The 14,551-nt window shown below is 42.9% G+C and overlaps 1 protein-coding gene across 2 annotated transcripts; it reads left to right on the plus strand.

The window, feature by feature from the left end:
* Window positions 1-1,869: 1,869 nt before the first annotated feature.
* Window positions 1,870-13,943, plus strand: LOC142161360 (serine/threonine-protein phosphatase PGAM5, mitochondrial-like). 2 transcript variants are annotated; one of them, XM_075216916.1, is made up of 6 exons: window positions 1,870-2,109; window positions 2,537-2,712; window positions 3,701-3,811; window positions 7,684-7,769; window positions 9,218-9,348; window positions 13,276-13,943. In XM_075216916.1, exons 1-6 carry the CDS (start codon window positions 1,958-1,960, stop codon window positions 13,421-13,423), a joined length of 804 nt encoding a protein of 267 aa, XP_075073017.1. In that variant the 5' UTR covers window positions 1,870-1,957; the 3' UTR covers window positions 13,424-13,943. The 2 variants fall into 2 exon arrangements, with proteins under 2 accessions (XP_075073017.1, XP_075073008.1); XM_075216907.1 differs by having other exon boundaries at window positions 3,701-3,826; window positions 13,276-13,942.
* Window positions 13,944-14,551: the final 608 nt, after the last annotated feature.

The following is a 14,551-nucleotide window of genomic DNA, read 5'->3' on the forward strand; positions in this document are numbered from 1 at the left end:
TAATAATTCCCGCTGCCATGGGCTCTATCACAAGAGTGAGGAAGAGAGTACTCCATTCACCGAGACCCTCGCCGAGGGGCCAGAGTAAAGGTCCACATTTTTTTTAAGAGTTTCCAGCATGAATGGCCAACTCATTCAAACAAAAGCCTTTTTGCATCCAATGAGAGTACAATGGCTAGGGTCTTGGAGGTGGTAATACAGTATATAAGATCGATAGTATGCTTAGTATTATCGTTTGCCTGTCTGCCCAGTATGAAACCAACCTGATCTTTATTGATTAGCTGAGGTAACACTGTATTAAGACGCTTTGCCAGATCCTTTGCATATATTTTAACGTCTGTTCCCTTATTTACCAAGTTCCGAAAATCAACGTTTTCCAGAACTCATCCACAATTACTAATGCCATCTGAAGGTGGCATTAGCCATTGAATCCAATGGGACATCACTGCGGTAGAGGGCTCTCCAGATCCCTCACCGCAGCTTACCTGCTCTGTCTTCCCTCTGATTACTATCGCAAAATATCAAAGCAACAGTGGGGCATATTTAATAAAGCACGATAGTGCTTTTAACGGGTCATTAAGGTCCCACAGTGTCCTCCGCAAATTTATTAAGGGGGCATCGCAGCAGATATCAGGGATATTATATCAGGGATATCTGCTGCTTTGCATTCCTCTTCGTTTTTGGGAGCAGTCACCATTCAACAGAATGGTGACTGCTCCTGGCCGCAATCTAACAAGTCCTGAAAAAACATTTTTTCCGGGAACTTGTCTGAAGCTGGCGTACATCATCCAAATTGAAGAAATCTAATGCTGTCAGCTGTGCTCTGAAGAGCAGAGCTGTACAGCGCATGTGTGGAGGGATCACATGATCCCTCCCTGTCACTCAGCGCTCTCTCTCTGCAACTATCGTTGCAGAGACAGAGAGGGGATCTGTGTGCGCATGTCCAGTTCTTGGAACTGGACATGCGCAATTGAAGAGTGAAGAGAAGACCCGAAGACAGCGCTTCCGAAGAGGGGGGTAAGTATGATTTTTTTTATCACTGAAACAGCAGTTTTTCGGAACTGCTGTTTCTGTGCAGGGCTGTACATAAATGTGAGAAGTAGTTCAATCCTTATCATTGCGATAAGGATTGAAAACTACTTTTCACTTTATGTGAATATTGATAAATGTGCCCCTTTGTCATAGTGACCGGAGAGAAGAGACAGACAATGGGACTGTTAAGGTAAGTGACATCATCGCAGGGACAGCCTCCTATCAGAAGCGCTGTCCCGGAATGATTTTTAATAAAAACTTGCCAAAAATGATCTGTTATTCTGCGATGACAGTTGATAATTAATGGGGCAAACCCCTGATAATTAATAAAGGGTCTTCAAAAAGAAGGTCTATCAAGACATCTCCCATGCTGCTCTCTACTTATGGAGAACCTGTAATTATAATGGTGCTGGCGATCACTTTAATATAAACTATTCACCAGGACAGGCAGCTATGGAGCAGCTGTACTGGCTGAAGAATTAAAATAAATAAATAAATTATTTTCTTATCACTACAATAAGAAGTGATACTTGCTTAACATGAAGAAAATGGAGGGGTCATAAATAGACCCCTATATAGAGTACATTATACTGTACACGTTTTACTCTGGAAAAAAATACAACACATAACACATTCTCTCATCTATTTAAAGTATTTTAAACTGATCTAGAGGGGGGTTATGGGCAACTGCAATTCCCTTTTACAATTGCTTATGGAAAAGGTATAGTGTGAATTAAAAACATTATACTTTTCAGGGAACTATTATTTCTGGGACACTGTTATGTTTATAATAGAAGTAATCCGGCAATACATACAGCTCCCAGCATGTGTCGAGGATTGTCCCTCTATTGCCGCTGTATCCCGGCAGTATATAAAGCGCCGTGAGGGAGAGTTTCCAGTATGTGCTTCGTATAGAACGTTGAAGATGTTTCTCCGCAGAGTGATCGTGGCCGGGGGAGCTGCTGCTTCTGCCCTTCTCACCGCTGCGGTTGTGGGGAAGGTCGGGGATGACTCCAATACATCTATCGGCTCTTGGCCGCCTGTCTGCACCGGGCGCTGGGACCGTAACTGGGACCGGTGAGTGATACGGTTCATTTAGTATGCATTGGGCTTCGGTACTTATCTGTTAATGTCGCTAGTCATTAAAGATGAGATTATATAAACCGCTGATGATTAGAAGCTGAGACATTTACTTCTCACCTGACTTATCCATTTTATTATTTAGCACCAGCATGTTGCCCAGTGTCTTTCAACTGGGTTTTAATAGTTTTAGGGGTTTATTTTATTTTGTGTTAACTTTTCTTTAGCGAGTTATCATGTGTACTCACTTTGTTGCATAGTATAGTCTGTGCTGCTAATTACTGGCAATAATTGACTTTATTCTATTCTGGTGCTTTAATCCGTTTAAATGAAATGCTATATTGCTGCCTTTGAAGTATTGTGAACTGCAAGTGTCATGTCTGTCTTCAAGAGACAAAAAATGTTTTTCTTTTTGTTTTATTAGACGTGAGCCAATGTCTCTGATCAACCTCAGTAAAGTGAAAGGTGATACTGAAGAGGAATTGAAAAGACAATTGAAAAAGTATGAAGCCAGGGCCAGGCGCCATATATTCCTCATTCGGCATGGACAATACAATCTGGATGGGAAGACTGATGCGGAATGTGTTCTGACACCGCTTGGTATGCTTTGTGTCCATTAAATGTGATGCTCTACTTTATGTACTGGACTGTAGGGGATGTGTTTGTGTGTACTGAAAAGACCCTGACTCTGTAAACTCTGTGGAGATTGTGAGCAAGAGTACATACACACTACATGGCCGGTCATTGATCGGAAAATGTTATATATGCTATACACGCTAACCTCACTTCTGACCGAACGGTTGTATGTTGGCTGATTTGCCTGATTATTGGACAAAAACACTCCTGTATGTAACCAGCTGTTTGTGACCTTCTCTGGAGTAACTCGGGCCTTTCAGATCTTTCTGTGCAAACTGGTCTCTGGAGCACTGTTACTGGAAATTGAAGTAGAGCAACCATTGTACTGGTTGAATTACTGTTTATATTGCCAACATGTTCTCTAATTTGTATATCTGCAACAATACTTTAATTGGAGATGGACACTCTGGTCAAGGCCCTGAAAACATGCTGGCATTCCTGGTTAGTATTACAGTATGTTTTACAATGTAAGCATATTTCTTCAGTCACTTAATGTAAAGGTTAGTAGTGCATGCAGATCAATGACTGACCTGTTATCTGCTGCCAATATAATAAATCAATAAATGCTTTGGAGCTACACACAAATAAAGATGGCCACAATTGAATCCCAGTATAGTCATTGTGACTCTGGATAGATCACATTTGTGCCTAAGACAAGAACTGTAAAATTATAGTAACAAATAAACTACCTGGTAAACATATGGTTCATTGAATGTGTAAATCTCTGCTAGAGTAGGCATGGAAAAGAAACCTTAACTCTCCTTGCTGGTCATCTGCTCATCCTTGTCTCACAAGTAACTATAATCTTATTATCCACTGATCAGACTGTCACTACTACTGTGCTGTAGGCTTATTTTGTTTTAAACTTTGTCCAGCTGCTCATTCTAATTGTCTCTAACCATTGTCATCCAACTAGAGTACTTTAATGGTTTGCTTTTATAATATATCACAGGTCGTGAGCAAGCAGACTTGACTGGCCAGCGCCTGGCACATTTAGGCTACGATTACACGAAAATGGTGTACTCTACTCTGACCAGAGCCAAAGAGACATCAAAAATAATTGGTAAATACCTGAAAGGTTAGTATCTTCTATGCTTACTAATCATGTGTGAGAGGTGTTGCAGTACTTGACTACTGGGGGTGCAGACAATGTGGGGCCTGGAGGTGAGGGGCTCTAACAATGCAGACTTGCTCTGTTCCCTGCACCTTCAAGACCTTGCAATGGGCAAATGCACAGGACTGCACATGCTCAAAAAGGGCCCTTGCTCTGCTCTAGCCAAATTTTGCTATAGGGCCCTGGTGATGTGCTTGTGGTATGTACACCATGTTTTATATAGTTTGAAACAAAGATTGTAGAAGGTGCTGCCTATAGCACATCCTCATTACTTCTGATTCTTTGCTGGTGGACTGGTTACAAAAACAAAACATTACCAGTGTTCTCAGAGCTGGATTAAGGCTTCGGGGGGCCCGGGGCACTTAAGACAGGGGGGCCCCTAAGATCTAAAATTAAGGGCATAGTGACACATCCTGCATTACATCACCTACAGCCCACAGTATGACGCTTACAGCTCTCCCAGAGGGCTCGCTTAGGTTGTCTACATAAGAAAAATCATTGCTTCCACAAACTAAAATACTGTACATTAAAACAATCGTCAAAACACCACATTAAAATGGGTATTAACACCACACTAAAACTAGCAATGATACCACACCCTAAAACTAGCAATGATACCGCAAATTAAAATACCATTGATAATGCATCATTGGGCATGGCCAGGCCACCCTCCTACAGACAAAAAACCTGCATTGTTGTGTACACCATTGAACGGTCACCAAAAATTGGGATTGTCCCACTAGAATAACAATATTTCACAGACTTTGCTGCTCTCTCCTACCTGTTCTTCTCACTTTCACCACCTGTGCTGCAGGTTTCTTTAGTTGCTGCTTGTCTGAATCCTGGAATGTTAGGGGCCCTATTTGGAAAAAAAAAATGGGTACATTTAGAAAATTACAGCCACCCCCAGCGTTAAATCAGTACCACCCATGATTAATAATTAGGCCTTCCTCCAACATTAAAATAATAGGCTTATTTATTAAATGTGAATACTATTTCCCTCCCTACAAACAGCCCCAGCAATAAATTAATATTATTTACATTTCAGAAATATACCTATTTCCCGCAACGGTCACTACCATTAAATAATTCATAGGCACATTTACTAAAGGGACCTCATTCTTCCCAAACTCACCCTTACATTCAGTAGCGCCCAAACCACCCTATCTTAAATTAATTAATTGTCCCCACTATTGTGCCTCTCCCCCCCCCCTTTTTTCCTCATGCTGTGTTTATCCCCCTTTTTCCTTACTGTGCCTCTCTTCTCCCTCTTTTTTCCTTATCTTCTCCCCCTTTTTCCTCCATACTGTGCCTCTCTTCTCCCCCTTTTTTCCTTACTGTGCCTCTTCTCCCCCTTTTTTCCTTACTGTGCCTCTTCTCCCCCCTTTTTTTTCCTCCTTACTGTGCCTCTCTTCTCCCCCCTTTTTTTTCCTCCTTACTGTGCCTCTCTTCTCCCCCCTTTTTTTTCCTCCATACTGTGCCTCTCTTCTCCCCCCTTTTTGTCCTCCATACTGTGCCTCTCGTCTCCCCCCTTTTTGTCCTCCATACTGTGCCTCTCGTCTCCCCCCTTTTTGTCCTCCATACTGTGCCTCTCGTCTCCCCCCTTTTTGTCCTCCATACTGTGCCTCTCGTCTCCCCCCTTTTTGTCCTCCATACTGTGCCTCTCGTCTCCCCCCCCATTTTTTTGTCCTCCATACTGTGCCTCTCGTCTCCCCCCCCCCCATTTTTTTGTCCTCCATACTGTGCCTCTCGTCTCCCCCCCCCCCCCATTTTTTTGTCCTCCATACTGTGCCTCTCGTCTCCCCCCCCCCATTTTTTTGTCCTCCATACTGTGCCTCTCGTCTCCCCCCCCCATTTTTTTGTCCTCCATACTGTGCCTCTCGTCTCCCCCCCCCATTTTTTTGTCCTCCATACTGTGCCTCTCGTCTCCCCCCCCCCCATTTTTTTGTCCTCCATACTGTGCCTCTCGTCTCCCCCCCCCCATTTTTTTGTCCTCCATACTGTGCCTCTCGTCTCCCCCCCCCCATTTTTTTGTCCTCCATACTGTGCCTCTCGTCTCCCCCCCCATTTTTTTGTCCTCCATACTGTGCCTCTCGTCTCCCCCCCCCCCATTTTTTTGTCCTCCATACTGTGCCTCTCGTCTCCCCCCCCCCATTTTTTTGTCCTCCATACTGTGCCTCTCGTCTCCCCCCCCCCCCCCATTTTTTTGTCCTCCATACTGTGCCTCTCGTCTCCCCCCCCCCCATTTTTTGTCCTCCATACTGTGCCTCTCGTCTCCCCCCCCCCATTTTTTTGTCCTCCATACTGTGCCTCTCGTCTCCCCCCCCATTTTTTTGTCCTCCATACTGTGCCTCTCGTCTCCCCCCCCCATTTTTTTGTCCTCCATACTGTGCCTCTCGTCTCCCCCCCCCATTTTTTTGTCCTCCATACTGTGCCTCTCGTCTCCCCCCCCCCCCCATTTTTTTGTCCTCCATACTGTGCCTCTCGTCTCCCCCCCCCCCCCATTTTTTTGTCCTCCATACTGTGCCTCTCGTCTCCCCCCCCCCCCCATTTTTTTGTCCTCCATACTGTGCCTCTCGTCTCCCCCCCCCCCCCCCCCCCCCCCATTTTTTTGTCCTCCATACTGTGCCTCTCGTCTCCCCCCATACTGTGCCTCTCTTTTAGTTTCTTGTTTCTTTCCTGGTTCTCTCCGCGCTGCTCCTCACTGAATGACAGGCGTGCCTTGATGACATCACGCCTGTCATTCAGTGTTAACAGTGCAGAGAGGGAGGAGGCTATGCGTGTTCTAGTGGAAGAATATTCTTGCTAGGAAGGTTTTTTTCAGAAAAGGTAGCAACATTACTTGTCACTCTTTACAAATTGCATCAACACCTTCCTACAATTTGACGTTTCTGAAGTTCAGTTTGAAGGATGGCAGCTGCCTGCACCTGTGATTGCTGAATGAATCTGATGCTTTGATCTCTAAATGGGCCAAGTTTCAAATTCAGGGAAAGAACATTAAATCTGTCTCTATAGCAAAATTTGTAGAGGGTCTGTTGTCCTACGGCTCTTCTGAGCATGTGTGCTGAATCCAAACCTGTAATTGCTCTACTATGATCGATGCAGGGTGTAGTGACCAGTGTTCTGGGAGGGGGGTCATGCAGTGGTTGTAGTTCTGACACTTGGCTAGTTACTGATAAATCCAAATCTGAACTACATTACTGAACTGTCTGAGCACTTCCCTGCTGAAGTCCTGCCCATTGTTGTAGTTGGGGAGAGTATGAATCTGCCACCCCATGTAAACATTACTGACATGGATTTAACAGTAACTTCTAGTAAGGAATACTGATGCACTTGTGTTGGATCTGTTAATGATAAGCCTAGCTGAAGCCTATTGGATCCTGGTTAGTAATACATGTCTGTCCCTATAACTGCCTTGTTTAGAGACAGATGTTTAGCAAGTGGGCACTTCTGTACTCTGATCTTGTACAAGAAAAAAAATGTGTATTTGTCCTGGGGTACAGACCACCTATAGGTACAGAGTTGATCTAAATCTGTGATTGGTAACAGACATCCCTGTGAGCCTTCACCTGCAGCTCCCAGCTCCTTCCCGCTTTGTCAGATTTGTTATAGCTTGTAACACTTACTTTAAATGCCCAAGTTATTAGATAGGTGTCTTTAATTAAATATATTTAACTTACTCCTAAGGGTAGCTTTAGCAGGTCTGAACCTTGGATAGCTGCTCAATGCAGCCCCTGAAGTGTATTGCTGATCTAAATGTCCTAGTGTTAACCACTCTGCAGCATGGTCAGCTGTCTGGTTTAATACTGCTGTTCTGACAGGTGTGCCCACATCGAGCTCTGACTTGCTGCAGGAAGGTGCTCCCATCAGGCCAGATCCACCTGCTCAATGGAAGCCAGAGTTTATGGTGAGTTTTTTTTTAATCATCCCCACTGTCCCTTTTGTGTTTGTTAATTTGTATTGCATTCTATATCTAAACTCTAAAAGTTCTGATGCATTTATAAATTCAAATATCTGGTTTATCCATGATTTTTGTGCAAATGTCTTAGTTCAGGTACATATAAATGCTGATGGCAGTAAAGGAAGTTGTTGCACATGGACTGGAAATTAAAAACCAAAGCTGGGAATTGACACTCCACAGTTGGCCTGGGAAGCTGACCTCCGAGTTGAGACAGAACTGGGTGGAAATTGGAGATAATGCTGCTTCTAGGTCTCCATAAGGGCTAAAGGATATATGCAAACTATTCTAAACAATGGTTATGTGACAACGGGGCTTCAAAAGATAGAACTGACAACATTTCTTTGTTTTATCAAAGAACCGATTAAATCATTCATATATAGTGGTAGAGCCCAAAACTTCCCACATTCTGATGTGACATCATATCTAATATTTGATACTATGTTTAGACGACCACTTTGTTCCTAAGCTACTCCTCATCCTTGAAGTTCCAACTGCCAACCATCAGAGTAGGTTCAGAAGACCTATAATCTTGGTTGGTGGCTGACTGAGACATATGTCAACCAGTTATTAATAGTATTTGACCTACTTGTGGTATGGAATGAACTACTAGCATAGAAAACAATGCAGGCAAACTATGCTAAAATGTGGGAATCTTGGTCATTTTCCTTTAACACTCGTAACCTATCTGGGCAATATAGGTTCAAGGAACACCAATGACTTCTCAACATGTGCTGTTAAATGTTCTTATACAGTATATCAGAGATTTTTGCAATACTCAATCAACTTCTAATTAAAATTAATAAAAATTGGGTCTTGTCTGTGCATGACTTTCCAAAAGAGTCTTTGACAGGGTTATTGCATTTATGCTCTGGTCTTAATTGATGCACACTGGGTTCCATCCACATGGGTGTCTTAACCAGATTACACTCTTGCATATTTGCTCACTACATAGTGCCTTGTGCCAGTGTTCACCCACAAGAACACACCATATACCTTGTTCCTAGCTGAATTTGCTGGCGCTATATAAATGATGATGATGGGTTGACTCAGTAGCTGTTATGCTTGCTCCTCAACATTCATGCTCTTAAATGCCATCTCCCAGGTGACTTGTGTTTTGACTTGCAGTTCACAAAGTACTATGTAATAAGCAAATGGTCAGTGTAGATCTTTCCAGTTCACCTTTAACCATTACACAGCTCTACTACAACTTTTGAGCACAAGCAAGGCTGATGTTAAAATGTATAAATTAATATGCTGTAGGTCACTTAAGTGGCCATGTCTTACTCTGGATATAATATTGAATGTCTCATTTGTCCTGTTTCTCCAGTGTGTCCTCACAATGTCTAACCCTAACTGGTTATGTAATATATCTTGAAAATCCCTTTTCTTTCTAGTACTATGAGGATGGCCCACGTATTGAGTCAGCATTCCGGGAGTACATCCACCGTGCAGACTATGAACAGGATGAAGACTCTTATGAGATATTGGTCTGTCATGATAATGTCATTCGGTATATTGTATGCAGGTAATTATCTAATAAATGATTGTAATATATTTAACTTTGCAATAGGAGTTTGAACATTTCAGTCTGCTTCATACAATTTACACTCTGCAGTATGTCAAACTAATGTGATAAGTGAACTTTCATATACAAGCTCAACTCTTGCTAATTGAGGATGGCAGTTTGCAAAGTGACAAGTATGCTATATGCCATTGGTGGAGGATCACCCACTCAGGCTTGCCAAAATCTGAAATAATTTCTTCTGAAATTAAGCTGACCTCTATTCTCATGCTCAAAAATATGTTCAGGATTTAGGGGTTGTAAACAAGGGCTTCACACTCCTAAACCTGTTTCTACCAGAGTTTCTGGCACCACAATTACACACCACATTAAAGGTTGATGGTGTATGTTGAATGCTGACATGCTGTGCATGATATCACTTCATCAACACTTGTATAGTACCAGCAAATTCCATAGCACTTTACAATTGGGAACACACAGTAATAAAACAATACTGGCTTTTACAGACAGAAGTAAGAGGGCCCTGCTCTCAAGCTTATAATCTGTGACAATGTAGGTTTGATGCACAAGGGCATGTGCTACATCATATTGTACATTATACTTTGGCATTCTAGCTGGTTCAAAGTAGGGGTGTGCACCGGCCACTTTTATTATTTTGGGTTCTGATTTGCTTTGCCAAAACGCCCGACGAAAGGTTTTGGTTCTGATTTAGGGTTTTGGGTTCTGATTTATTTTTAAAAAAGAGCTAAAATCCATTTTTTTTTCACTCCTACACTATTATTAACCTCAATAACATTCATTTCCAGTTTATTCTGAACACCTCACAATATTGTTTTTAGGCCAAAAGGTTGCACCGAGGTAGCTGGATGTCTAGGCTAAGCGACACAAGTGGGCGGCACAAACACGTGGCTGTGTAGGCTTGAATGGCCTCTTTCTGCTCCTCCATCCTCTGCAGCATATAGAGGGTGGTTTTCAAGCGCGTCACTACCTCTTGTTGTTTTTGATGGCAGGGCATGTTCATGCTTTTTTGATGTAGCAGGAACAGTGAACGTAATTTAATATCTGATACTAAGATTTCCGGTTTGCGTAGTGGAGTGACCCCAGTACCCAATTTGGTACTGGGGCCACAATACCTCCTTCAGCTTGTCTAATTTCCACTGCACAGATGGCGGACACCGGATGCACGTCTAACACCAACATAGCTGTTAAGGCCGCAGTTATCCGCTTTGCCATAGGATGACTACTGTCGTACTTCGTGCTCATGGCAAATGACTGTTGGACGGTCACATAATGCCAAGAAAAGAGTTGCAAGATGGAATTTTTCATCCCATGGACAACAACTGTTCCCCCCCTGGTGCCTCATTTATGATAACCACATCCGCATCCTCCTCGTCAAGTTCCTCCTCAGCGCCAGCTACATCAATATCCTCCTCCCGGTGTACAACATTCACACCTTCATTAGCCAAATCTGTAACTGGACTGTGGGTGATCCTTCCAGCATATGCAGAGGACGTGCTGCAAATGGTGGAAGGAGCCACCTCTTCCCGTACAGTGATGGGAAGGTCAGGCTTCGCAACCACCAACACCCTTGGACTCGCCTTGGGGATTTGATGTCATCTCTTTAGAAGGCAGAGTTGTTTGCTGTGTTGATGACAGCTTAACTCTCAAATTTTTTGTGGGGGGGGGGGGGGAGGGCTTGGATCCATGGGTGAAGCTGAACCACTAGTCATGAACACGGGCCAGGGCCTAAGCCGTTCCTTTCCACTATGTGTCGTAAATGGCATATTGGCAAGTTTACGTTTCTCCTCAGATAATTTGAATTTTATTTTTTGCTAATTTTAGTGAACTTTGGCTTTTTGGATTTTACATGTCCTCTACTAGGAAATTGGGCATCGCCCTTGGCAGACGACGTTGATGGCAGTTCATCGTCTGTTATGACTAGTGGCAGCAGGTTCAGCATTAGAAGGAAGTGGGTCTTGATCTTTCCCTACTTTATCCTCCAAATTTTGGTACTCCATTATATGCAGCACACGTTGTATTACAGTACTTTTTTTTTTTTTTTTTTTTAATACTGCTGGAACAGTGAACAATTTTTTTTTTATAGATTTCAGTACTAATGTTTCTGGACTGCAAGAATATATAGCACTAGAATTTTTTTTTATACTTTTAAAATAACTATGCACTTAGCAGAACAAAGCACAGGACAAAAACACCACTGGACTCAGCAAGGACAGAGCACCACTACCCTCCCTCTTCCCTGATGTCAGGCGAAATGAAGATGGCGGCCGCAAGGTGAGAATTTATGACATCCGAGTCTCGCGAGACTTGGATGTCATAGCCTCGTTTCGGATTCCTTTGGCGGCCGGAAGTACCCGAACAGTGCTCGGATCCGCACTGTTCGGGTGGGCTCGGATTAGTGGAATCCGAGCCCGCTCATCCTTAGTTTAAAGTATTGAGTGGGCTGTATGATCAGCCACACAGCAAAGTTGGTCAGAGGGTTGTTGTCTTGTTAGTTGTGCAGAGGGTGGTAATGGGGTAACCTAGGGAGATCAAGTAATGTACGTTTGTCTGAATTGGTGGGTTTTCAGAAAACGTTTGAAGACTAGAGGAAATTCTTTTTGTGTGGGGGAGGGAATTCCACAAAGTGGGTGCAGACAGAAAAAAAAGTCCTGTATCCAGCAATGAGAGGGTGTGATGAGTGGAAGAGAAGAAACTCTGCACCTCTGTTCTGTACTTTCTTTCTAGGGTAAAAACTGACTCAGGCCTTCAGTGCAAAGCCTTGTTAGTGGATCCATGCAAAATGCATTTAATTGATGTAATACATACTTTCACATCTATTCGTGCTGTAAAGACAAAGGTGTTCTAGAATCTTAAATGACTGTAGGTCTCCCCTTGCTAAATGAATCTTGCCATTGCTCTTTGCCCTCAAGCTTATTCTTAGTCTGCCTCTTCTTGTGATACTAATTGCTCAAAATTAAGGAAGATCAAGGGAGGAAACTTACTAAAGGATAGCCTTGTATGTGCTCTGAAAAAGCAGATTTTTGGAGCCAAACCACTAGGTTTACTTGTGATTCAGGGCAAACTGTACATGCAGCATCTGGCTTTACTCCTTACACTTTCTAAAGGGCCAGCTTGCTCCATCCTCTAAAGGAGGGGAGGGGGGGGGGGCACAATGTATGGTCCCTCACTCATTGTACTATCCCAATGCTGAGTTGCTCTGGGCCTCTCCTGGTACCACAGGCTCTTGGTTAGCAGGGTTATACTCTGAAAACAGTGCATGCTGGCACTTAATGCCACAACATAACATACTTGTAGGGCCACAAGTGTGTGTGCGCAAACTACAGTGGCTTCCCCATCCTAATGGAATTGAATAATTAAAAGAACAGTGTTCACCCAGTATAAGTAGTAACCATGGTATTGATTACATCAATATTGTGGCTCCCATTATTTAGAAGGACATGGTGCCTTTCTAATTCTTCAAACCTTCATGGTTCAATGTAATCCATGATAACTGTTGGCAGAGTGGGGGGACAAATACTCTTTGCATTGCACCTGACTCACAATGAGTTGACCACCAGTGACCCTGGCTACTTCAAAGCTGGGTAGCCAATCAAAATTCTTATATCACCCAGCTGAACTGGTATGACAGTGCCTGGCTGCCCAGCTATTGGGTGGATGTAACTGTTTATACACCTCCCATTTATAAAAATCGGGCCTGGATATAGAGGTTTGTCTTGTGGGTCTGAATGTCCTGACCGGTCTGTGCACACATGATTGTAACAGTTTAAACTGCAGTGTCATGTCTAGACCCGGCAGCTTGCTCTGTTACTAGGACTAGACTACAGTGCAATACTGGCAGGCTTCTTATTATAGTGTGTATTTATATTATGTGTTTATATTCATTATCTGTTTTCCTCCCATGCATCCTAGGGCTCTACAAGTGGCTCCTGATGCCTGGCTACGAATGTCTCTCCACCACGGCAGCATTACTGAACTTCTTATCCACCACAATGGCAATGTGAGCCTCCGGTCACTTGGTGATGCTGGATATATGCCTGTTAAATGCCTCAGCAGATAAAGGGGTCGATGTTGCTAAATCGTGTGCAATATATTTTTGCTATAGAGTAGGTCGCCTAACCCTTTACTGCCCAACTAATGTAGCATTGTCTAATGCAAGCCATTAAACTTGTGTCTAGTCTGGTTAACACCACTTGTTGGACTGGAACATTCAGTACAGTTTCACTTGGTGGAAGATATTACTTACCCTGTCTGCAGATTGATGTCACTTGTATTTATAGCTTTCCATTTGCACTATAGCCACACACGCACACAGGTTGTATAGTGAGGGAAACACATGGAAGCCCTGCCTCCCCTATAACAAGCACAATGTTTAAAACCTATTGGAAAGAAAATGGTGAAGCTGATGCTTTAAAGATTAATGCTGTATCTGAAATTAATTATCCACTTAAGCGAAGAATGGTTATAGGTGCCCATTAGAGCTTCTAGTTCTTTATATCACTGTACTTGTCTGTTTAGTTTGAAATGGCTTTTTTTGTCCAAATTGTACTTGATACAGAGTAACATTCTAGTTGAGGGTTTTTCAGTTTTATATATTCTAGTACAATAAACGCATTACAAAACTAATTCTGCAGTTTGTCAGATTTGTGACTTTCTTTTGTAATGTTTGTATTTTCTAAATTACTTGTTTAAAATTTAATGGGGTTGTTGGACAGCCACCCATTCAAGTACTGATCAAGTCATGGGTAGTCCTATCTGAATTCCATAGTGCCTTAAATGGTGGATGTCCAAAATGATTAGTATCATCTATCCAGAATCTTGGAAAAGGCCATGGAGGGTAAATGACAAGGGCCATTTTACTTTGACAACTAGGTACAGCATGCCTACAAAGATGTGTGTTCCATATATATTCAGCCCACTGTTGCCAATACTTCAGCAAATGGGGGTGTTTTTTATTACAATGGTAACTATCAAGGGGTGGGAAATAGGCAGCAAGTAAACAGTCAGTTCTTTAACTTGATGTGTCTGAGCATTAGAAGGTGAAGGTGGCCTGGTCTCATGAATCACATTATCTTTTGCATCATGTGGATGGCTGGGTGCATCTGCATTTTTTTACCTGGGAAGAGATTGCACTTGGATGCACTATAGAAAGCAGGCAGAGGTAGTGTGATGCTCCAAGACACTTACT

The sequence above is a fragment of the Mixophyes fleayi genome, chromosome 1, assembly GCF_038048845.1.
Source record: "Mixophyes fleayi isolate aMixFle1 chromosome 1, aMixFle1.hap1, whole genome shotgun sequence".
In the NCBI taxonomy this organism is placed as follows: Eukaryota; Metazoa; Chordata; class Amphibia; order Anura; family Limnodynastidae; genus Mixophyes; species Mixophyes fleayi.

Excerpts from the sequence above, each read along its gene's own strand:
- LOC142161360 (XM_075216907.1), top strand. The coding sequence starts at position 1,958 with ATGTTTCTCCGCAGAGTGATCGTGGCCGGGGGAGCTGCTGCTTCTGCC. Across the intron at positions 7,770-9,217 it reads AATGGAAGCCAGAGTTTATG|TACTATGAGGATGGCCCACG; the intron begins GTGAGTTTTTTT and ends TTTTCTTTCTAG. Across the intron at positions 9,349-13,275 it reads ATTCGGTATATTGTATGCAG|GGCTCTACAAGTGGCTCCTG; the intron begins GTAATTATCTAA and ends CATGCATCCTAG.